The sequence below is a fragment of the Bombus affinis genome, chromosome 7, assembly GCF_024516045.1.
Source record: "Bombus affinis isolate iyBomAffi1 chromosome 7, iyBomAffi1.2, whole genome shotgun sequence".
Lineage (NCBI taxonomy): Eukaryota > Metazoa > Arthropoda > Insecta > Hymenoptera > Apidae > Bombus > Bombus affinis.
Genome location: NC_066350.1, coordinates 248226 through 273148, shown reverse-complemented (window position 1 = coordinate 273148; position 24923 = coordinate 248226). Strand labels below are relative to the sequence as shown.

The following is a 24923-nucleotide window of genomic DNA, read 5'->3' as shown; positions in this document are numbered from 1 at the left end:
AAATTATTATTATATGGAATGAGAAAAAATGTTGTTTACGAATGATCGAAAGAAATTCTTTACCTTCCTCATATTATATCATCGTTATGTTTATTTCAACTTCTCTTGATTCCCTTTCAAGGTATATGTATACCATATATATACATATATAAGTAGATTATCCAGATGGTGCCATTGAAAAGGACGTAAAAAAGGCACTTCAGGTTCGACGACGATGCGTAAGTATGCAGACGACGGATATAGATGGCGAAATATTTGATTTTTTTACAACACAAGACAGTGTAATCTGGGTATTAGACTGTTAGACGATTGCTATGGAGTTGCGCGTGTCATGGTCATCGCAACCTCGCTAGCTCGATGACTGTTCTCGGCCTACTGACTGTTATTCTTGTTCCTGTTGCACGTTTTTACTTCCGTCTGCTACCGAGATTAACCGACATTCGTATACAGAAAAACGCAATAATTTCTTTTTTTTATTGTCTTTCTCTTTTTTTATGTAATTATTTTACGTTGCATCAACCACAAAGTTATGCTTTTATCATTGTTATTATTTATATTACTACATTGTTATATACTTATCATGTTTTTATTATTTACGTTTGCTCTATGAGAAAATGAATTTTATGTGCATTTTTATTTTCTGGTCTCTCTATATATGAATTAATGGGAAAATCAGTTCCAATAAAACATATTCTTACAATAATAGTTTCCTTCAATACATATAATACGTATTTGAAAATTTAATTACGTAAATGTAATAGAGTAAGTTTAGAAAACTTTTACGTATACACTGCGCGTGTTACGTTCTATACTTGTACTTAATCGTCACGAATAGTTTTCTTGTACTTTTACCCAATATATTTAAGTTAATTGAAAGTTATGTGATGATATAATGATAACGCGCCACACAACGCGTTACATATATGAATTGTCTTGGATTCGAATTACTTAATGATGCTTAACAGGCATCCGAACAGTAAAATATACAAGCAACAAAGTTTTTATAACTGTATATTGTTTAAGTGTTTAAATGTTTTAACTACTACTTATACTACAAAAAAAATTAAGAAAAGAATTAATTTATATAAGAATTAATAGATTCTTTTATAACAGACCTTTTTAAATAATTAGTAAAATAATAAAGAAATAGATAAGTAGATAAAGAAATAGAATAAAAAAAATAACATGATTTCGTAAGACTGACTTCGATGGAAATTGGTACTAATATTGGCTATCTGGTTCCGATTTTCAATCGATACACAGAAATATATAGAGATAAAACATTTGAAGATATGTATTCCAAAGAGAACGAAGGACGACACGGATGGCCGGCAAGAGAGTGGTACGGAAATTTGCGAGATCAACAAAGCGTCTACTGTTCATGAAATACCGACAAAAAAAGGATCTCTGATGCTGACATCGAACCGGGAACACATGCCGCGAAGAAGTCACTAGTACTATGATGATGATCAACACACTCTTGAAACTTACGGAGGGGCATTTTCTTTTGAAAAAAAGGCACACATATGTATTACGTTGTAGCAATGGAACTAAAGTTCTTGTACATACATTATTAATATGTATAGAGGCGCATATTATGCATATTTAAATGCAAAGTAACAATTCAGTTAAAGTTAATAAAATCCAAGAATTTCGGTTTTCATACTGTTAGAACTATATAATGAGAATTTTGTTTATTAATAACCTAGTTCCCTTGTCATTTTCAGATCCAGAGAAACCTAAAAATTAGTAATTGTCAACAAATTTTTCAAGTTTAAATTCACTGTAACAGTGTATTAAAAAATATATATATACATGTACACATATTCGTATAACGATATAATAACGAAATAATAGATAAACATGGTATTTCCAAATTACATAATGTTAAAAAGAGTTAAAATTATTTATCACGAGCGGGACAACTTAGGTGAGGATATATAAGGATAAGAAAAGAAATAAAAGAGGAAACGATCGAAGGATCTTGTTAGGGCGAAGTTTTGAGCAAGTTCTCAATCGGCGCCGTTACTACCGACGAAATCAGCCTGATATTTATGCGCGCGCACACGAAACAGGGACAGAGTGCAGACGGGAAAAGGAATCGTATGGTAAGATAGAGTGGGACAATTCAAGAAATGAGATGCACATAGAAAGGTGCAGAGGAGAAAACCGTGCTACCGGCAAACTGAACGCTTTAATGCATGTCGAGCGTTTGCTCGGAACGCATCCGACAACACAGAAGAACGATATTTCACTTTCAAGTCAACGATTCCGACTCAAACTCAAACTGGCAACGACAAACAGATAAATTAAGAAAAAGATCGTGACAGTTTGAAAGATTGTGATATTTGTACGCGGAAACCAGTTCGTTTTATGGGAATTTTAAGAAGATGATCCGATTCGTCGATCTATGTGCGATTTTCTTTCTACTTCTGGTCATTCGGTTGGAGCAATTTTCTCTACAAAAGCGAGGTATCTTTCATGTTAAGAATTTTATTGGAAAATGAGTTTTTATTCCTAAAATCGATTTTATTGTATTAATTATCGATTTGTTTTTGGATGATAAATCTCGAGATAATCTGCAGCGTAGAGCCTGCATTCAAATGTAAATTTTTTATCTAGACTTAGATCTTTTTTTCGCTCCATTTACTACTAGCATAAACAATGCATTTTCTTCTATCTGCTATGTGGTTTCCATTTTATTTAATATGACGAGGAGAATGTACCTAGTTGTTAAAAACGTAAACGATTAGATAATCTAAATCTATTAATCATACATTTTTCCTTCGAATCATGTTTTTAACGATACTTTTAATGATTTGTAGCTAGAAAGGAAGAAACGAAGAACTTAGAGGATTCCTTGTTTATCATTCAGACAGATGTATTTTCTATTTATTTTATCAATTTTATAAAAAGGAAAGAAATTTCGTGCAACACGGTTTCTTTCATCGATAACGGAGAATAAAGACAAATCTTCCAATTTTACTAGATGGCTATGATAAACATATAATGGGATAAAATGGGTCATGACTATGATGTATGTACATCAAAATGTTCAGCCTGATATTCCGATTAAAACAATATCTTAATCTTGAAGAATATTAATCTTTGAGTTATTTAATATGCCTAATAAGTATGTTTTAATCCAGCTAATTGTCAATTATGGGAAAGGAAATTAAGTAAATTCTATTTATTTAAATATTAGATTCCTTATTCGTAGAGAGATGACAAACTGAATACGCGTTAGAGAGATCGCTTTCTTAGAATTGATAAGTGAATTGATATGAAGTTGACACGCGTAAAGTAACGTTCGGTAGATTTTTAGGATGGATAGTTTACAGTTTAGAGATGTTCATGGTAGTATTAACGATGAGAAAGGATAGAGAAATTAAATAGAATGAATACTTAAGAGTAGAGAGACACGTAGTTCCGGGACCGAGAGTAAATAATAAACGAATAGTAACTACTTGCATAGCTTAGAATCTATCATATTTATAAATGAAAGATGAGTGTTCTTAATTTGTTAATGGAACATAATTATTTTTCAAACATATTTTGTCCTATTTGAAATAAATATTATCCATATAAATAACTCTAAAACGTTTAAATAAAGATAAGAATTTTTTTCTGGATTGAATTCGGAATTTATATAACTATGTAGTTAGTATCAAATATCGCTAAGCTAGAAAAATTTGCCAAATATCTAACTGGACAAATTGTAAAGTGCAAATTAAATAATAATAAAAAAAAAAAAAAAAAATCGCAGAGATGTGACAGTCAGGAAGGGTTGCGTAGTTTTCCAATGAAATAACAAGGAAACATACGTATGCACTAGTTCCATTCTTATCATTAAACAAATTATGGTTTTGTTATTACTCAGTATGTATGGTCTTCATTGATTTATAGAGACTTCTAGCTAAACGCTGCAACAAGAATTGCTTTTACTACTGTATAGTAATGCATAGCATATAAAAATATATCCAAGCGAAAATAATGTAAGTATATCTCTCTTTATAAAAAGATAAGGAATATAATACTACAACAATATTAATTACTTTGAACGAAGGAATGAACGATAAATTAATATTTCCTTGTATTTATTTTGTATTTTTTGATATTTTCTAATATCAAATGTTAAAATTCACAGCGCATTTTAATATTAAAGAAATTTCGTATAAAGTCAGATGTTCGTATACATATGTACAGTATAACGTTTAGAAAGTTGATAATTAAATGCACTGAAAATGTTAAGAAATTTTCAATATTAGAAAATTTATTAGAATTGTGCAATTGTGATGTCACTGTAATATGTACTAATGACAGCAAATTCGAACTATAATCGTAATAAACTAGTAGCAATATGTTTATTAGGATTATATAGGATTATATTGTTAATTCTTTATTAATAGTATAATGATAATGCAACGTTTTAGAAAACATTTAACAATATGTTTATTTCGCCTATTTCATGTATTATATTTGAAAAACTTAATTCGTATGACTCATGTGATTGAATTCGTTTAAAGATACAATAGAGTTAAATAGAGAGTACTCTATATTACATTATACATATTTACGAGTATATCAAGCATGTCATATTATTCAATCCAATCATTTAAGATCTACATTTAAAATCTTTTATTTAAAAATAAAAGTGTTGTTGTATGAATATGATAAGCACATAGATGAAATTGAATCCTGGTTAGCTTTAGTTTAGTTTAGTATAAAATTAAATTAGTAGGTTATAAGTTTTAAATAAAACTTATACATATGTATATACGAATAAATATGGAATGTCATCAGTTGGTATATTTTTTGCATAATAAACTAAATGTAATATATCTTACGAAACGAATTACGAGTAAAAATTAAATAACAAAGACTGGTAAGAAATAGTTGTCTATCTACAATTGTTCTTCTTATCGCTGTACATGTGGCAGCGTCAGAAAGGATTTTACGATTTCACAATAGACTTAAATTCTGTCGAGAGTTTGTGAAAACGATAGGCAAATAAGATATAATTTTACGTTATAAGTTTATCGTCAAAAATAATTATTTTTTATACTTTACACTTATTTCCATTCATAATGGTTTTAAAAATGATGATCGAAGCGGGAACAATAAAAGGGAGATTAACTACTAAAAATATAAAAATCGATGGAATAATTTGATATTTAACACTAAGCATTTTATAAAATTAAGAATAGACAAACCGATTTTCAGTTGTTTCAGGTAAAATTTATTAAATGTTTGAGATTACAAGTATTAAGATTTCTGATGCCTTAATTGTTTTATCGACGGAAACAGTTGTTATAATATAATATAACGTAAACATTTGGTGAAGTAATTTATATTCTCAAGGAAAATGAGAAAAAAAGGTTCAAGTTATGAAGAAGAAAGAATTATAAAGACCGATATAATTGTTATTAGAGAGATTTGTTAAGAGAAGTATATTTTGTTTGTGTAATAGGGGCGTTGTTCAGCGAAGCTAGAATGGAAGCAGAATTTGAAAAATGCTGTGGACTCGGTACTTCGTGGGCTTTGGAAGGCCTAAGGTGTGAAAAGTTCACAGGGCCGGTGTCTGGAGTGCCGACAGTCGAACAAGGTCTTTGCTTAGAGGCTGTGGACATCTGTTGCGTGAGAGCATATCACGAGGAACAATGCAAGAAAGGAAAATTAGATGCGCATGCTGGTTTAGCGTGTGTTTCTGATACCAAAAGTAAACGTTCAGGGCCGGGTGATTATCACCGTGACTGTTGCGAAGCTTGTAAACTGGGTAATTTACTACATATTCATATAATTTTTTGGTATTTATGTCTCTTTATTTTTTATTTATTTCTTTATATAGGAAGTATATTACGAATAATAATAGCAAAAATTTTTAGTAAAGAAAAAAGTATTTTCTTAACTATGATTTTATTTTTTCTCAATTTTAATATTTCATATCTTGAGATGCGCGATTATTATTGACTACATATTTATTTTGATCATATCGTTATTAGATCTAATAATCATTTTCTTTAAGTATATCGATCCATATTGAAACAGTACCACACAATTAATAGAAAAAAATTTAATAATTTAAATAACGGTGTCAAAATTATAATTTAATAATCCACATTAGAACCAGTGTTTTTTAATTCTGCCATTCTTTTTCTTTATTAATTATTCTTCGTTAATTTTGAAATTCCTTCAAAGGTATTTTAACTGGATCTATGGGACAAGGATGCGCTTTTAAGAAATTTACATTTGGGAATCCATGGGATCCTGCATTTTTGGAATGTTGTTACGAAGCGTCACCGAGTACAACATCAACTTCTACCACAGATCTTACAAAGGCAACGTCGTTCAGTGAGACTACCGATACTGAATCAACTTCATCTCCATCAACATCAACTTCTTCATTATCTACCGAAACATTGGCTTCGACGTCTTCTTCCCCATCGTTACCTACGCCTCGTAAGTAGAAATATTCAATAAAGTCCTATAAACTCCAAAATCGATCATGTTTTTATATTTAGTTACTACATTATGAAAGTCCATTATCAATCATTAAAATGATTGAAAAATACCGCTGAAGATCTCTATCCCAAAATATCTTGTCTTCTATGTCCATATTTTATTTGTTTACAAGGTAATTTTTTATTACCTTACATTGAGAGTTCCTCGAGTGATTGTATCACAAAAAGAGTTTTGCTGTTTTTGCTGTCACTTGCGGCGGAGAAATTTATTATAACTGTATCTTTTAAAAGTATTTTAAGGAAGTAACAAGAAAACTGTTGTGTGATTAAAAATTAGTATCAAGTATTCATACGTGGAAATGTTTTAAGATTACAATCTCGAAGATAAATCAACGATTCACTTAGAAAGATATATTTAAATCTTTGCGGCATAGGAAAACAATTAGATGAAGTCACGAATAATATGTGATTGAGAAATAAATAAAAAATTCGACATTACTTGCCAGTTAATTTAAAATTAATATAACAACGATCATAACAGAAATTCAACGTCATAATATTAATTTACAGCATTAGATGACATCTGTCAACTTATGAAGGGATTATTGTGTTCTGACATTTGTGTCCCTACTCCAGGATCTTATTATTGCAAATGTTACGAAGGCTTTACTCTATTAGAAGATGGAAAAACTTGTAGTCAAGACTTACCTACTGACAGGTATAAAAGCTTTATAAGATATTTATATATATACGTATATTATATTTTACTTCTGCAAATTTTATAATATTGTTCATTTTGATAAATATTCAGCGTTAAAATTATTATATATATCTACTGAATTTATAAAATTAATTTACTATTCTATTTACTACTTAATTTAATTTACTATTAATTCATTTATCGAATATTTTACAAAAAAACAACATATTTTTGTTGTTCGATTATATTATGTCATTGTGCAATCGTATATGATCTAGATGCAAATCGAGCAATCCATGTGAACAACTCTGCACGGACAATGGAGTTGCAGTTACATGTAGCTGCAATCCCGATTACGTACTAGCGAAGGATAAACGTTCTTGTTTACCTAAATCATCGGAAAACAAAAGTACAATTCCTGAGGATGATAACGAGTTTTCATCTCTTTGTCCCACTGGTTATCGTTACAATGCTACCAATCAAGTGTGTGACGGTGAGTATGAGAGAGATATTTAAATTAAACTATTATTATTAATATTTCTTAAATGTCAATAAAGAGAACTCAAACTAACCATATTAACAGTGAATTATTTTTATGAATTAACTTATAATATATATATATTATAAGTATATATATTATAAATATATATATAAGTTAATTTATATTATTTAATAATATATATATATTATAAGTTAATTTATAAATAAATAAATATATATATATTGTATGTGCATACATATAATTCATATAATATGTATTACAATGTAAATAAATGTAATACATATAATATATATATGGTAATACATTCTTCGAAGTTAAATTTGAATATCTAATTAATTTGTAGTAAGTAATAATTCATTTTATATCCTTTGACATTAAGTTCTTAATGTTTTATGAGTTCTAAATTCACTTTCAAGCATATTTTATGTTTGCTTAATGATACGAGCTTTATTTTTTTTTTGTAATGATGCACTGCAATTTTGCTTGTGTCCTTGCTTACTTTTGTTGGCATTGTGTGTCCCACCGCTTAGACGTGAACGAGTGTATAGAAAAAGGAGCATGTCCTGGTCACTGCGAGAATAATATAGGATCTTACACGTGCACGTCCAAACATAAACTTGGATACGAAGAGGATACTTGTCCTCCTGGATACCAGTGGGAAGCCGCTACAGGTTTTTGTACAGGTTTGAATCTATTTAATTTTCTAATTGTTTAAGAGCACATTTTCAATTATTTATTTTATAATATTTATTTTCAATATATCTAATTTACATATCTAAATCTTCTGGATTGGATATATACGTATAAATAATTTATATATATAGTCTCTCGGCAAGTGTTCCAGAGTATCTACGTTATGTTCCATTACAAGGTTGAAATAATTCAGAGAACTTTTAGCTTCGATAACTTCCTAATGAATAAGTTTAGGACATAAGTATGTTAGTACTTTTATGTAGAGCACAAGGAACTGCATCGATTGCAGTTCAAAAATATAGGTTTCCACTTTAAAAAAGTGCAGTTGCATTTTTCTGATGCGCTGATGCACAAAGGTGCATAAAATTAGTCATATATTATGCACCGCCTGTTACTATTTCACTTCCCACTTATGACATCTTCTTCTATCCCTAACCGTTTAGGAGATTCGGCCTGTTCCAGTTGTGTGGAACACCCTGTATATATGTATATATATGTCGGAGATGGAAGGACACCGGAGCCTTCCCTTTGGAACTTTGGGTTTCATATATTCTGCTTCTTCCCCGTTTTTATTCTCTTGTGACACTCCGTTCTTCTATGTCTGTAAGTATCACAGCGGTAGCACTTAATCTGGGAATCTGATAGCCTGCCTCGTTTAGCTTCAGGGTCCGCCGATGCATTATTTGACAAAGGTGCCAGCCTCTTCCGCGCGCAAGAGAAAGCTCTCGTTTCCTTATGGAATTGATCCCGGGTCTGGATATCATTCGTGAGTGCTATCCGTTCGACACGCGAGTCGCGTGAGATCAGTCGAAAGAGGACGATGGCGTTAATTTGTTCGACGTTGGTTAGATTTTCCCATCTCGCTGACAGGAGGGAGTGGAGGCGGTTACCGAAAGCCCTCGTGGATTCGTATTTCAGTGGTGGTTCATTGAGTACCCTAATTAGCGCCTCCATGCCACCATAACGCGCAAGAAAGGGTTTCGTAAATTTTGTCCAAGTAAGAGCGCTGACCGGTACTTGCGTAAGCCACTATGCTGCAGTACCCTCTAGAGTACGACTTATAGTAAGATATAACTCGTCGTCTTGTAGAAGCCTTTTTTCCATAATCACACTAACCGTCGCGCACCACGCAGCCGGTTCGGCGCCCGCGATTTCAGGGTTAAAACGCGGTAGCGATAATTTTTCGGGTTCCGCACTCGATCTTTGCTCTCGCGGCTGAGTCAACTGGCGCACGATGGCCGCAAGCTGTTCCACCACTGTTATAAGCGGCCCTGATCCCACTTCTGATGTCGGGTCGGCGTTAGGATTGGGGTTGTGGGCGTTTGACGAATCTCTACTGGAATTAGCCATCGTTATGGTACAATGAATGACAGAGTTTATTAACACAAGTATGGATATAACAGATTTGACAATTAACTGCGACGATTAGGCACTCGTAACACTAATGGCAATGGTCTTAGGTTCGATAACGAATCCGCGGTCAACGGGATAGCGAACCTTACTCTTCGTCAACGTCTAAGTTGCACTCAATCTTAGAACGTGGAGTAATCGCTACGTGTAAGAACGATACTTCAATCGTTGATGAGATCGTACGAGAGAGTGTCTCTCCGTCACGGTGACGCTGTCAAGGAAAACTATGATGGGTGTGTCTAAGGGCACGAGGTCATCAGATTCGTGGAGAAAAGTCTTCGTTCAGAGGGTGAGGGAAGTTGACGTTACTGTTAATTGGTCAATTTCCATGGTGGTGGTTAGAGAAGGATGCTAGCCGCCCTTGAGGGAAAGTTGCTAGCGGGAAGCGTCTTTTGTGGGAAAAATAGATTTCTCCTATCTTCCCGTATTTGGGACAAAGACTGTCTGTTTGAAGGATTTTTTATAACTAAAACTTAAGATTTATAACGGGTCCATCGGCTAGCTGAACGTGTACTGTGGAGATGCGTCGACATCTGGTAATCATCTTACCCGTAGGATAGGGTCTGCGTGTGGCGAGTCACGGGACAGAAACCGTTGGAATGTTTACTGTCGCGTGCCGCTACAACTATTTCTTTTAAGGAGAGCTATACAATTAGTCCATGCCTTTGTTGGACAAAGCGTTTATCCCTTGACCGCGGCTACGTTCGGCGACTGGTTGTCGCCTCGAGCCCAAGCTCATTATCTCGAACAAATACAATCGGGTTGAATGACGATAGTTGCTTAATTACGGCTATGGTAGAATCTAGATTACAGTATTAAGGAGTTTTCCCAAAGTTCCAAAGGGAAGGCTCCGGTGTCCTTCCATCTCCGACATATATATAATGTATGTATGCATATATATGCATACATAAGTATATTATTTAACCTATTCAGAATTACAAAGGATATATTTCACGTATATAAGTGATTTCTGTATATGAGTGTGTATGTTTTTTTATGTTTTAATAAGGTAATGTACGCGAAGATAATGTACTTCTCAGATTTATAAAGTACATGGTAAAATTTTCTATACATAGAAATGTGCTTGAAGTTGCTTTAATAAGTATCATTGATTTTAGCTTTAATACTACTAATACAAGTCATAAGTTATTATTCCTAGCGTTCTTTTACATAACGAATTCTTTTTTATTTACTTTACTATGGTAATATTAATAAATGAAGTATGATATTCTATACATATACAAAGAAGTCTTTCGTCTATATCGGATCTTAATCGTATTTATGCAGTTACTAGTGACGGTAATTATAGAAGTAAATGCTCTATAAATTGTTTGTAAGAAGATATTATCCTTTTTTAAAGTTTTTTGTAGCTGGCAATCTACAGTAAGTATGTATGTATGTATGTATGTATGTAGATTTTCTTTTAAAATTTATTTAATTTATTTTATATTTAAAGTACTTGAAACATTCGAGGATCAAGCATTTTATTGCTGTAAAATAATTACCAAATATCATAGGTACTGTTATGGCGCAGCTTCCTAACTGAGTTAGAGTCGAAGAATGTGAAAATTTCTCGCAAGGAACCGATAAAATTTCCTAGAAAAATTGTTCGACTTCCGGATACCGTTCAGGTTTAGGAAGGCAAAGGTTTTGGGTTTTTAGATGTATATTCTTAACAAACTCGGTCCTTGACAAACAATATACAAGTTTTATACTCTATTATATTTGATGAATATGAATTACATGATGTTTGACGATGTATGAATGAACTCTTTCCGGCGATCACTCGATAGTTTTTATATCCCTGTTTGGTATGTGTTTCGAAACAGCGGCTGACATCAGAAGCGAAGTTCTGCTAGCCTTACAGAATGCTACTTAACGCAATGCTTTGAAATGAGGTTAAAGATGTGCCCAAGTGCCGATGCTGATACGAAGTGTTTCTGCATTTTTGGCTCCCTAATCTTTCCGAACTGTACATAACAGTACATTGAAGAATTTAATTTTTATCTATTTTATCGATTTTTCATTTTTCAATTAATGTTTTGCAGTTATAATTTACTTTTTATTATATTATTACGAGTTTCGAGCAATGCGAAGGTATTTCGTGGGAATACCGTGGCAGTGTAATACGTGTACGGACGGAGCTGATGCGAGTTCAGGTAGCCGCCAGGATTATCGTTTACGAGGACGAACCTGACGCTAAGTCAGTGGGTCGCAGAAAGGTGTAATTTTATGAACGAGTCCAATGCGAAATCGGGGAGTTAATGGCAAACAGGTTGCAGACGAATTCGATGCGAAATCAAAGCCGAGGCGGTGTTAGAAAATTGAAGAAAGTGCAAACGAATCTGATGTGAGATCAGGGAGTCACGAGAGAGGTTTAGTTTTCATTGACGAATCCGATGGGAAATCGAGGAGCCACTGGCTTGGAAAAATTTATTCTGTATTGAGACGTGTGAACGAACCCGATGGAAAATCAGGGAGTCGGAGAAAATGTTAGTAAGGCTTCGTGTAACTTTGATTAGTAAAATGGAAGTACGTTTCACTATGTTGTACATTGTACGCTATACAGGATTGTGGGCTTGAATGTTAAGGTTTAAATAATTCGGTTACATTATTTTATGCATTAATTTATATAACACAGGTATATGTATTGCATTCAAGAGATTGTTACGTTACAAGTGGATATGTCGCAAATAAATGAGCGAAGATTAAGGATAGCTTGCAGAAATACCGCACAGAAGTAGAGTATTTAGACCGTCTCACGGATCCCCAAGGATTAACGTTGATCGAAAGAGAACTTTAACCCGATTCCACTATACTAGTTCTTAACGAACGTATTGCGAAGCAACACGATGACACTTTCTGTCCAAGGAGCACAATTTTTCGCCTCCTGATACATATACTGTGAAAATCTCGAAACTCTACGTGGCCAAGGTGGTTCAAGGAGTTTATAGTATGAATATGGAAAATGTATAGATTTCCGAGAACGGTAGCCACCAGATGTTTATCAGAACTGATATCCTAGTATAATCGCGACTGTGCCTCATTGTTTAGATAAAATTCTGATAAAATTTAGATAAAAAGAAATTTTTGATAAGGACACCTTTGTTTCCGTTTCGTAGAATTGAAATAATGCAAGTGGAGGCCGGATGTTATTCATCTGTAACAATATTAATCAACTTTAAAAAATTTGAGTTACATTAGATCAATGAGAATTTAGATTATCTTTGCAATTTTTTATTACGGCAAGAACACGTTATATCTATGTTAGCATTTGTAAATCGATATTTTATATAAAATATTATTTTGTGGACGTATATTATCAAATTTCAATGTTTTTTTTCAGATATCGACGAGTGTCTTGTATTATTGAAACCATGCTCCGGAAAGAAAAATTTTTGTGTTAACACCCAAGGCAGTTTTAGCTGTCTAGAAATGAAGGGAATAAAATCTTGTCCCGCTGGATTTAAATTCAATAAATTGTCACAGCAATGCGAAGGTATTTATTGTATAATTTAAAATGTTAACTTAAAGGTGAAAACGTAAGGGTGAAACTTATCATAATGATACACACTTTTTGTGATTTCTTTGTAATAAAAAAGAAAGATATCAATCTACTCTTGTTTCCTTTTATAGATGTGAATGAATGTGTAGAAGGCATTCATAGCTGTTTGGAAGGTACAGAAGAATGTCGTAATATCGATGGTGCTTACGAATGTGATGTAAAATGTGACGAAGGATTTACTTACAGTGTTAATTTGGGTACCTGCATAGGTAATTATTTTCAAGCATTCTATGATTTATTAATGTGATTATTTCAATCGAATCGAATATTCAATCGAATATGTTTTACTTGTTTGATATTTCTAATGATAGGCTGTTTATTACATCAACAGGAAGTTTCTACTTCGATATTTTTATGCTCTTCTATAAATATGAGATATGTGCATGCATAAAATTTTTTTTATATCCTGATACTAATTAATTGAATGTTTGAAAATATTTTACCTCAAACGCTATTATGTGAATTTACGTTGATTCAGCATGTATCTTACTTGCATGTGAGTAAGAATTTATACACCTGTTTAATACTTTATCATTTCTTTATTTAGACAATTTTCTTTATCTTCTTAATCCTCTTTCCAAATCGATGCGTTATTTCTAACATGAAATAACCATTCCATACAATTTTTAGAATTTTAATCGAAAAATTAAAACGTGTTGATTCTGTTAAAGATTACTACTGAAATATAATTTTTATTATGAACTATTGCACCCTTTTATTTATTCTGTTTATATTTATGTATTACATTCGTAGATGTGGATGAATGCTCTGGCTCGAATAATCCTTGTCCAAGTTCAAATACCACCTGCAAAAATATGGTAGGTGGTTACGAATGCTTGTCTCTGAATCATTCTGAATATCCGTTTTCAAATGATAAGTCATTGATTTGTCCTGCGGGATATAAGCCGATAAATGATTCCAGGGAAGCATGTATCGATGTGGACGAATGTAAAGAACAATTGCATTCGTGTGAAAATACAGAACAATGTGTTAATGACATAGGTAGTTATAGGTACGTTTTCTAAGAGATCGTTTCACATAACAATTTTATACAACAATTAATAATATTAATCATCGATATGCGTACATATCTTTATTACATTTCAATTAATTAGATGCGAACCATTAAGTCACCAAGATGCGAATTTACGTGGAAAGGTTGAAGATATTCATGCTTATTCGTATAAAAGGGGACATAAATTACTAAGTTCAATCTTTCCGATTGTTAATGAAACAAGGAATTGCGAGAGAGGTTTCATATTTGATCAACGAAGTCTAGATTGTATCGGTATAAGAGTATTCAAATTTTGTTTATTTACTTATGTATTTTTTTCATGTGACCATTTTCATTAAAATAATTAACGTTCCGTTCGACAAAAACTTGATGTTATCTCTATTATATATATTATATCACATTATATCATGTTATATTATATTAATAAACTTAATCGATTGTTTTTAACTTTGTTATAAATTCTTCTTTCGGCAGATATCGATGAATGTAGCAATGGTTTATCAAATTGTGGAATCGCTGAACAATGCATAAATTTCAAAGGTGGATATAGATGTTCTCCAGTATGTCCGTCTGGTTTTCAATTATATAACAATAGTTATTACTCGAGTAAAGAATCTTGTCAAGATATAAACGAGTGTGCACTTGGATTACATTCTTGTAATGTATCGACTCACTTTTGTGTTAATACGAACGGTTCTTATATCTGTGAAGCATTTACAACAACAACAACAACAACAACAAGAGCAACAAGTTCAACGACAATTAACAGGCTATTAGATATTAAGAAGAACCATATAATGCAGGTATTGATTGATATATAAAATAAAATAAATAAATATGTTGTTCCTCTATTTTATTATAAATTCAAAATTTATTTTACATTAAATTTAAACATATTATGTATGTATATTCGTTTACATCTTTGTATTTTCTTCTTTAGTCTTTGTCACAAAGCTATTGCACGCTTTAAATTTTCTGGATAACTAATGGCGTTTTCCTTTTACAGTTATAAATGATCTAAACTCTTAAAAAATATCCGTGTAATTTATTTTGTAGAATATGGATGGTCACGTACTTTCGGAACCGTGTAAACTCGGATATGCTAGAGATATAAAAAGCGGAGAATGTGTGGACATCGATGAGTGCGCAACGAGTCTGAGTTGTCGAGACTACGAGCAATGTCATAATAGCCCAGGCAGTTTTATGTGTTTGCCACTATGTACCACTGGCTGGTATTTTAATACAGCGACAAAGGGTTGTCAAGATGTCGACGAGTGTCTTTTAGGCAGACACGATTGTCCACAGGGCACTCATAAATGCATTAACACAAACGGTTCCTTTTTGTGCGAGTTAATTCCGCCTTGCAGCAGCGGTTACAATCGATCTTTCAATGGTAGCTGTGTCGATATCGACGAGTGCTTGGAAAATTTGCACACTTGTCGATTAGAATTACACGAGTATTGTGTCAATAAAAACGGCAGCTTCGAATGTTTGACTAGATTACCGTCTTGTCCATCGGGTTATCAATACTCCTTAACTACTAAACGATGCGAAGATATCGACGAATGCGTTCGTGGCCAATACAAATGCGATACTAGACTTTTTGAAAAATGCTTCAATCTACCTGGAACTTACAGGTCTACATTGTTAACTTAATATTTTGAATTTTAAGTTTTACAGCATTACATCAGGAAAAAAAGAAATTAAGATGTATTTCAATCTACAACATAGTCACCGTTATTTTCTAGCTTTTTAGTTAATAGAAATTAACAAACGTATACAAATGCGGACGATCTTGCGAAGTGCTTTAAAATTTTTAGCGAATTTTCTTTTTTATTTACATGATTTTATTATATAATATGACCATTATGTAATCGAGGAATTTATTTAAGCACATAATGTGGTTAAATAATTCTATAAAATTAATAAATCGTATCCGTATCGTAATGTGTTTAGATGTGAAAGACCTACATCGTTTGAGCAGCGTCAACGTCAGAAACCTGCTTGTCCTTCCGGCTTCAGATATCATCCTCGACTAAGAAGGTGCACAGGTATATTTTACTACATTTTAATTTTCGAATTGAATTTACTTAAAATTGTTGTTAAAGTACCATAATATTCTATCCCCTCCCCCCCCTCTCTCTCTCTCTCTCTCTCTCTCTCTCTCTCTCTCCCTCTAAATAAAACAAAAATTAATTTGTACATAATTTTCATTTTAATTTTTTTTTAAACATATGAAATTAATAGAATAACTTATAAATTAATTTGTAATGATTTATAACTTTTTTCAGAATGGGAATTGACAAGTTTTGAATTGAACGTCGAAAGTTTGATATATTACGAAATATTTTAAAACAGTATCCTTGTTCGCTTATTGCATGTGAAGCATAGTGTACGGTTTACGCTCATTTTTGTTATAATGTGCATATTATTTTCGTAATATAATATAGTATAGTAACTCGTGATATGTTTTGTTATTGCTCGTTTTATGTGTGCAAGTGTTATGAGATTGCGATAAAATTCCGTCAATGATCAATTCCATTTCATTTACTTATAATTAACATCAATTTGTTAAATTTCTTGACTAAACATGAAGTGAAAGCATGTAGCATGTATTATAATGGTCATTTAATATACTTAATAGGTATTATAGCAAAAGTAATTTTTTAACAATCGTCGCGTTATGTAACTTGCCATGGATTCGTATTATATAAACAGCAACATACTTACAAATAGTTTATTTTAAATAATCATTGTTATTAAAACTTTATTTTCATGCCAGAGTAGTCCAACGATAACTATATTTTGTACAGTTATAGTAATTATTTACTACTTGCTTATTATTAGACGTGTTAGAATTATAAACAAATAAAAAAGTAGCTATTATTATTCAACTTCATTGACAGTTTTATTGCAAAAACGTTAAATATTTTGAATCTTTCGAAAAATTATTGATGAGAGATAAATTATCGTATTTGATAGATATCGACGAATGCGCGGAAGGTTTGGACTCTTGCGTAGGTGAAGTTTGCTATAATCAACCGGGTGGTTATAGTTGCGCAACACCTCCGAAGCCGAGAATCAGGAAACCGCCTACGACAGCCTTACCAGCACCATCAAACAAAAAGTGTATCCCTGGAACGAAATTCGTTAAGAATCGTTGTGTCGACATCGACGAATGTAAGGAAATAGATGATGCGTGTAGTAGCAACGAGGACTGCATTAATACCATGGGAAGCTACATGTGCGAATGCAGAATTGGTTTTAGGCGTGAGAATTTAACTCAAGCCTGTGTGGACATTAACGAATGTCAAACGCAGGTAAAATACATATTTCCGACGATAGTATTAACCATCAATGTCAATGAAGCTTATAAGTTTTATGGAAGATTTATAGAATTATAGAACCAAAACTTATATTCAACATCGACATATGCATTTTACGAGTAAAATAAAATAAATAAAAATTTGCTTTCAATACGAATAACTTATTCTTTGTACGATAAAAAAGAATTGCTTAGTGATATCTTCAATTTATATTCGATATTGCGTTAAGAAAGTTGTATCAAAAAGCTATCAGTATGTTTCTTAAAGAAGTGTTTTCAATGTGTTTTTAATTTTTATAATCATTTCATTCACTTCATCACATGTTACAAGTCGACGCAAAATTTTGGAGCATGTTCATCATTTTTCTTTAGGCAATGTCACGGATAATCGTTATTGTCAAAAATCGAGAAAAGTCAGTAAAAATTGTTGTTTTCAATTGCGATTATTGCAAATTAAACAATTCGATAAAAATCAGATTTAAATAAACGTGACAATAAATGTGAACATTTTCTTACAGGAAGATAGCTGTTTGCAAGGTCAAAGGTGCGATAATACTATAGGTAGCTACACTTGCACTCGATATCTATCGTGTGGTACAGGATATACTCTGAATGCCGCCACTGAGATTTGCGAAGACGACGACGAGTGTCTACTCGGTACACACGACTGCGGACCGGGTTATCAATGCAGGAACACACTTGGCTCTTATCGATGCGACCGTAACCCACGTATGCCGGGACCACAGGCTCGTATTGATATCCCAACGACGCTAATGACAACCACGACCAGTAGTAAATCAACATCCACATCCACATCCACATCCATATCTACAGCCGTTACTCCTACTTCATTAACTATCCCGGGAAAGGGAACGTATAGTTGTCTACGTGGATTTGAGATTGGTTCTGGAGGAAAATGCGTGGATATAGACGAATGTCAGAAAGATCCGAACATTTGTGGCAGAACAATGCGATGTATGAACACTCTTGGATCTTATAGGTACATCAATACGTTGGTCAATCTATTTTTTACAATTTAGCAAATTATTTTAATACGTAATATACAATTTAGAACGTAAAAACTGCGCTGCAATTTTCTGTTCAATTCCCCAATAATTGTTTAATAATGAAATTTCAGATGTGTATTCAAAGTAATATGCAGTAATGGGTTTACTTTAGATCCAACATCAGGGCAATATTGTGTTGACATAGATGAATGCGCGAATGGTACTCACGAATGTACTCCGGATCAAACATGTGAAAATAGAGTAGGTGGTTATGTTTGCACTTGTCCAACAGGACACGTTGCTGGACCGAATAAAGACTGTGTTGATATCGACGAATGCAGTCTTTATAATGTATGTGGACCAAACAGTCAATGCGAAAATACAGTCGGTTCTTTTCGATGTAACTGCGAAAGTGGTTTTGAAAATATCGGTGGTTTTGCTGGCGGTAATTGTCAAGTGAGTTATTCACATTAATTTTATTTCCAATGCTGGAAGAATTTCACTTTTTACACGTTTATCTTTCCTAGCTATTATGTTTTATCACTTAAAATAATTATTTATAATTAATTATGATTTAAATACGCGAGTGAATCAGCAAGTGACACCTACTCGTAAGATGTGATCATATATATTGAAAAACGATAATTGGTTTATGTTGATAATAGAAAAGAATTTTTTCATTCATTCGTATCTTTTGTTAAAATAAAGGAACAGCGTAATTTTATTCATTCATCCCTTTACTTATTAGGGAAAGTATTTTTATTATTAATTATTGTTAATAAGATGATGAAATCTCTAAAAATTTTAGGATATTGACGAGTGCCAAAGGACCCCTGGTTTGTGTCAACATATGTGTTTCAACGTGTGGGGTAATTACAGATGTGCCTGTAAACCCGGATTCAGATTAAACGCTGATAATCGTTCTTGCACAGACATCGATGAATGTACAGAGTTCAAAAATAACAACTTGTGTGTAGGAATTTGTGAAAATACACCAGGAAGTTATGCTTGTAAATGTCCAGATGGTTACAAACTCGGACTTAACGGCCGTACTTGCGAAGGTATGCTTGTTGTTATCTTCAAATTGTTAAATTATATTATGTAAAAATTTCCATCCTTAACTGTTAAAGGTTCGACGAGTAAAACGTATTGCATGCTCGATGAGAACTCTCAAGGTCGTTTATTAAGGCGTGTTCTACCTCCATTATCTCGTTGTTACGTACTTATAATTTGTACTTGACCTAGTCGTCGAAAATGTGGGTCATTAGTTGAATCTCAAGTTGCTTCGTCTGTCCTTGACTTTCCTTTGATGATAAAATTGATAACACACGTGACTTTTGTAATTTATTTTAAATTTAATTCTTTGTTACCTTCTCCAAGATATTGACGAGTGTCAGGCAGGACCTGTCTGTAGAGGAGCAGATGAAATTTGTCACAACACTAGAGGTGGTTATCGTTGCAATAAAATAAACTGTCCCGTGGGATATCACCGTGATCATGAAAGAAAAAAGTAAGTACATTGGTTTCTACGATATCGATACCTTATATTACTTATTACGTAATATACATATGTATATGTCTGTATATGTTAGCGTTCAATGTCATATTGTTCTACATAAAAATAACGACTAATATGACACATGTGATTGTTACGACGGTATTCTTTTTTTTGAATATGAGTCAAGTAAAACAAACTGATTTGCTCCGTAAGCAACGTAGTTCCATATACAGGACACATAAAAACATTAAAAATCGATAATAAATGTGATTGTGAAAACATAATTTAACATATGTAACATTTTTTACTAAATTCTACTAGCTTTTTTTCAATTTATTAATCAATTTTAACTTGCCGAATCCGCCGCATATATAATACGTATGTATATGCATATCATGTAGATAATTTATGAAAATAATAACATATAATACATATATACATAACATAATTAAGTAACTTTTGTGTAAACCAATTATATAACGGATTACTAAAATTTCAGCCGATGCGTGAAATCGTGGCCGTGCCATATCAACGATTCACCTTGCCTTAGACAACCATCGCATTATTCATACAATTTCATTACTCTTGTGAGCATGTTACCAATTGCACCTAACAGACCGGAAGAACTATTTAAAATGAAGGGATATCATCTGCCAGGCTCGACCATACAATTCAATATGGCATTCCTGGAAGCGCGTGCACCACCTGGGGTGCAACGCGCCACAGAATCATGTTTCGCATTGAGAAGGCCTGCGCCAGCACAGGTTGTTTTGGTAATGACACGAACCATACAAGGCCCTCAGGAAATCGAACTCGATTTAAATATGGAAGTTTATCATAATACGATCTTTGCCGGAAGTGCAGTAGCAAAAATTATAATTTTCGTTTCTCAATACGAATTTTAACAACGCTTCGATTTAAAAAGGCAAATGCGTAATTATCGACAAATTGTCGCGTATTTCGATTCATATTTGTATTGACAAATTTTTTTGGTACAGTTTTCATTATATTGCTAATATTTTATTTTAATTATTCTAAAGTTACTTCCATATCTCCACTCTTATTTTAGATTATAATTTCCTAACCCAAGTTTAAGGAAGCAAGGTATTATATTCGTAAATGTAACTAAGATTTAAATATAATATCATTTTATAATACGTTCTTTAAAAAAAAAAGAGTATTTCTCATATTCTTAAACTGTCACAAAGTAATTATATTATATATTTGTTACTAGTTTGTTACATCTACCGTACGGTGTTTTCATTGCAACTTTCCACAGAAATTTTCAGTATCTTTTCACTTTTAATTTCCAACATGCAAAAAGAAGTATCCAAGGCGGGCAACAATAGCTGTAGAAAATGTAAAATGAATCATAACGAATGGAACAATAATTTTACATATTGTATTTTCGGTAAATAAATCGATTTATATGTACATAGGGTATATGTGAGTTCGAACACGTAAGAAAGCGAAATAAAATCACATTAATCGTTCTAAATTAACTTTCTCCACGTTATTGTACTTTGTAAATATGTACCTTATCAAAATCGCAGTTTTATAACACGTTTCAATAACGAAACGTTTCTTTTCGCTATATTTAACAATAAATCTATCGCTAGTGATCATACTTTATGTACGTATACAGCAATTTTCAAGAGAATCGATCATACTCACTATATCTAGTTGTCTAATTGTAAGTCAAAAGTAACAAGATTTCTAAAATATTTACGCAATTATTATAATGTACATATGTAATTACATATGGTGGTATATACCATATACCATATGTATATACATATTATATCGTCCATATTAGATTTAAAAAATTCTGCATACCTACATATAATACGAGCATGTAAATATACGTGTATTCTTTTGCTGCACACCTAAATATTTGATTATTCCTTTTTCCCTTATGAGATGTATAACCTAATGCTAACGAATTAGAGATCTTTAGCATTCACTGCTATTAATAAAACAGCCACAGCATGATTAGCGGTGGAAAATATCAATAAAAAATAAAATATAGCTAACAGAATATACATAATTGCGTGTCAATCTATATTAATATAACTCTACTTATAACCTATAAACGCGTAAGTCTCCATCAGCAATAATATTATACGTGAGATCCGTATTAATGAGTTCCTATGTCAATAGATAATAGATGCTTCCCATTCTTTAAACTCATCATAATATTTTTATAATATACAAGCTCCAGTTGTGACTTCGTGCTTAATGACATTTTCTAAAAATTAATCTTCTCTTAAGTGCTCGTACATGTACATTTTATTTCAATTGCCATTTCATTTACAGTAAAAGCATTTTAAATCGCTATGTTTCATAAATGCATACTACTATCTATTCTGCACATAAAAAAAATTCAATATTGATATACATATTTTTAACAAGCTAACGTAGGTGATGGTATCCAACTTTCAAGGAAAGCATCCAATGGTAGATTTTATAAAGTAATTCTAAACTGCTTTTATAGTAGTTGTACATCAATAGCTATTAACAAGTATACTTATGGTAAAACTTATAACATATGTGTGTCTGTGTATATAAACGTGTGTGTATAGTGGTAATATATGTATATATAATAGCATAATATTATATGTAGTATAATGGTAAGTATATACGTGAGTTAGTAGTAACATATTACTACTGCCAGTACTACTAATAATTATAATAAATCTAATTATAACAGTCTGCATGCAGCAAGAATACGTCGCTGTGGCATAAACATGTGGATGACAATGTATTTTCACCTATCCTCTTCACTTTTATACTCTTATCCTATCGAAAAACCGCGTGAAAATCGGCATGACTAGGATTACTAAAGATCTTTAGATCTCTTAATTAAGCAGGTGCGAACAATTTCAAGTTTTAAATCAATTTTTAGCCATATTAACAGACTACTTTAATAGCAATGCAATTAAAACATAAAAGACGTATCAATATTTGAAACATGAAAACTACTTTATAAATGAAAATTTACTTTATGTCAAACATTACAAAATATACATATAATTTAATCATAATATCAGCTAAATTCAATTTATTAATATACGTTGCATATTGCTTAAATTATTAGTCAAGCCCACTTTTTCCAATAACTTTTGACATTAAAAATTAATCGTTTTTAAGATAACAATTTCGTCCACGAGAAAGATAAAAAATTTGGCACAACGTTTATATTTTGAAAATTTAACATTAAACAAATTTTTAATTTATATAGCACTGAAACTACCAAAAGCCAAATATTATTATATGTAAATAATAAACCGACCTTTTTTTATATGAATTTGAATTTGAATTTAATTTCAATTTAATACCTAATTCGCACTTGCTTATTTGTTAGTAATTATCATCACAGAGATGTCAAACGAATGTCAATTTTGAATAATTGGGTATATCGAACCGTATCAAAAACATATCGAAACGGTATGAATGTGACTCATATATATTTATATGTATCGTACATATTACTACATGTTGCCATTCATTATAATTCATATGTATATTTCCTGCTTATTTCGAGTTTCGGTTTCTGTATAAATTATATAACTTATTATCGCCTTATTTTACTTGCAAGTAGTCCCCGCAATTTACAGAAAACATTTACTATAGTTTATTATCAAAACCATATACCAAGCTAGTTAAAGTGTTGGGTAGATTATTTTTTTTATTTTTCGTTGAGATCTTTTTGGTATCTTTTTCGTTGCATAATAACAAAGTTTCAAAATTGTAAATGAATTTATTAAGAAAAGCGAAGCTATTTGCTTCTTTTCATTTGTGGAATTTAAATACTAAATTATACGTTTACAACGCAAGAAAGCTATTCTATAATCAAATGATCAAACAATTAAAAGAATTAAGAAAAAGTAATTTTTGTGAAAATTTACGGGGACTAATTATGTTCAATAAACGAATGATTTGCATACATAGTAATTTTAACAAACGAGCGTTTGGCACCAAATTTATCAAAAGAAAAAAGCTGTTCTACATATGTGTTATATGTATATGTTTGTATGCCAATTTAATTGGTCCGCTTAACTTTACATGTTCACTGCTATTAGTATCAAAGGATAGATGCTATTTAAAATAATTTATACCAGAGTTGTTCAACTAGTGCTCTATTTTATTTTATTTTATTTTAACTGATGTTTTAAAAAAAAAATCAAACTTCTCTACATTACACTAATAAAAAATCTTAATTTATATTGTAAACAGACTTTTGTTCAGTGTAGGCACTTAGAATGAGAACGTGTGACGTTTTACCGCATTCTTTAATAAATATACCATTTCTAAATACAATTGTACCATCTTTTTTTGTTTACCTTTTTTATTACGAACTATTCTATCATTATAACAATATATTAAAATAAACACTTATTCTTTCAATTTCCCTATATGTTGAAGATAACTTGTTATTATTTTATATTTATTGTTACTGTATATTAACAGCAATGGTTCAGAACACAAAGTTGAACAATCCTGATCTAATGTTTTGCAAAGGTAACAATACTTGTACTATAATGTACATACATATGATCTATATCAAAGCAAAACATTAAAAATGCTCTTGTATATTCTTAATTCGTAAATATTTTGGAAGCATACTTATTCCATTATTATACTATCAAAATTAAAACCGATTACATATAAGATAGTGTTCATGTGTTATCACACGAATTGAACATTTGTTGACGACAAGATACACATATCTTATGAAAACCAAAGA

At 31.8% G+C, this 24923-nt stretch overlaps 1 protein-coding gene across 2 annotated transcripts; it reads left to right on the top strand.

The window, feature by feature from the left end:
* The first annotated feature begins 1994 nt into the window (after window positions 1-1994).
* Window positions 1995-22067, top strand: LOC126918337 (fibrillin-1-like). Of its 2 annotated transcripts, XM_050726119.1 has the most exons (19): window positions 1995-2472; window positions 5471-5776; window positions 6199-6459; window positions 7032-7179; window positions 7440-7654; window positions 8194-8346; window positions 13113-13265; window positions 13403-13540; window positions 14085-14343; window positions 14447-14619; window positions 14821-15149; window positions 15403-15983; window positions 16303-16397; window positions 17329-17666; window positions 18190-18671; window positions 18810-19134; window positions 19487-19739; window positions 20059-20188; window positions 20676-22067. In XM_050726119.1, exons 1-19 carry the CDS (start codon window positions 2391-2393, stop codon window positions 21079-21081), a joined length of 4827 nt encoding a protein of 1608 aa, XP_050582076.1. In that variant the 5' UTR covers window positions 1995-2390; the 3' UTR covers window positions 21082-22067. The 2 variants fall into 2 exon arrangements, with proteins under 2 accessions (XP_050582076.1, XP_050582077.1); XM_050726120.1 differs by lacking the exon at window positions 8194-8346 and having other exon boundaries at window positions 1996-2472.
* Window positions 22068-24923: the final 2856 nt, after the last annotated feature.

Coding starts and splice junctions, on each gene's coding strand:
- LOC126918337 (XM_050726119.1), top strand. CDS start 2,391: ATGATCCGATTCGTCGATCTATGTGCGATTTTCTTTCTACTTCTGGTC. Junction 13,541..14,084: donor TAATTTGGGTACCTGCATAG/GTAATTATTTTC, acceptor TTACATTCGTAG/ATGTGGATGAATGCTCTGGC. Junction 19,740..20,058: donor TAACGGCCGTACTTGCGAAG/GTATGCTTGTTG, acceptor ACCTTCTCCAAG/ATATTGACGAGTGTCAGGCA.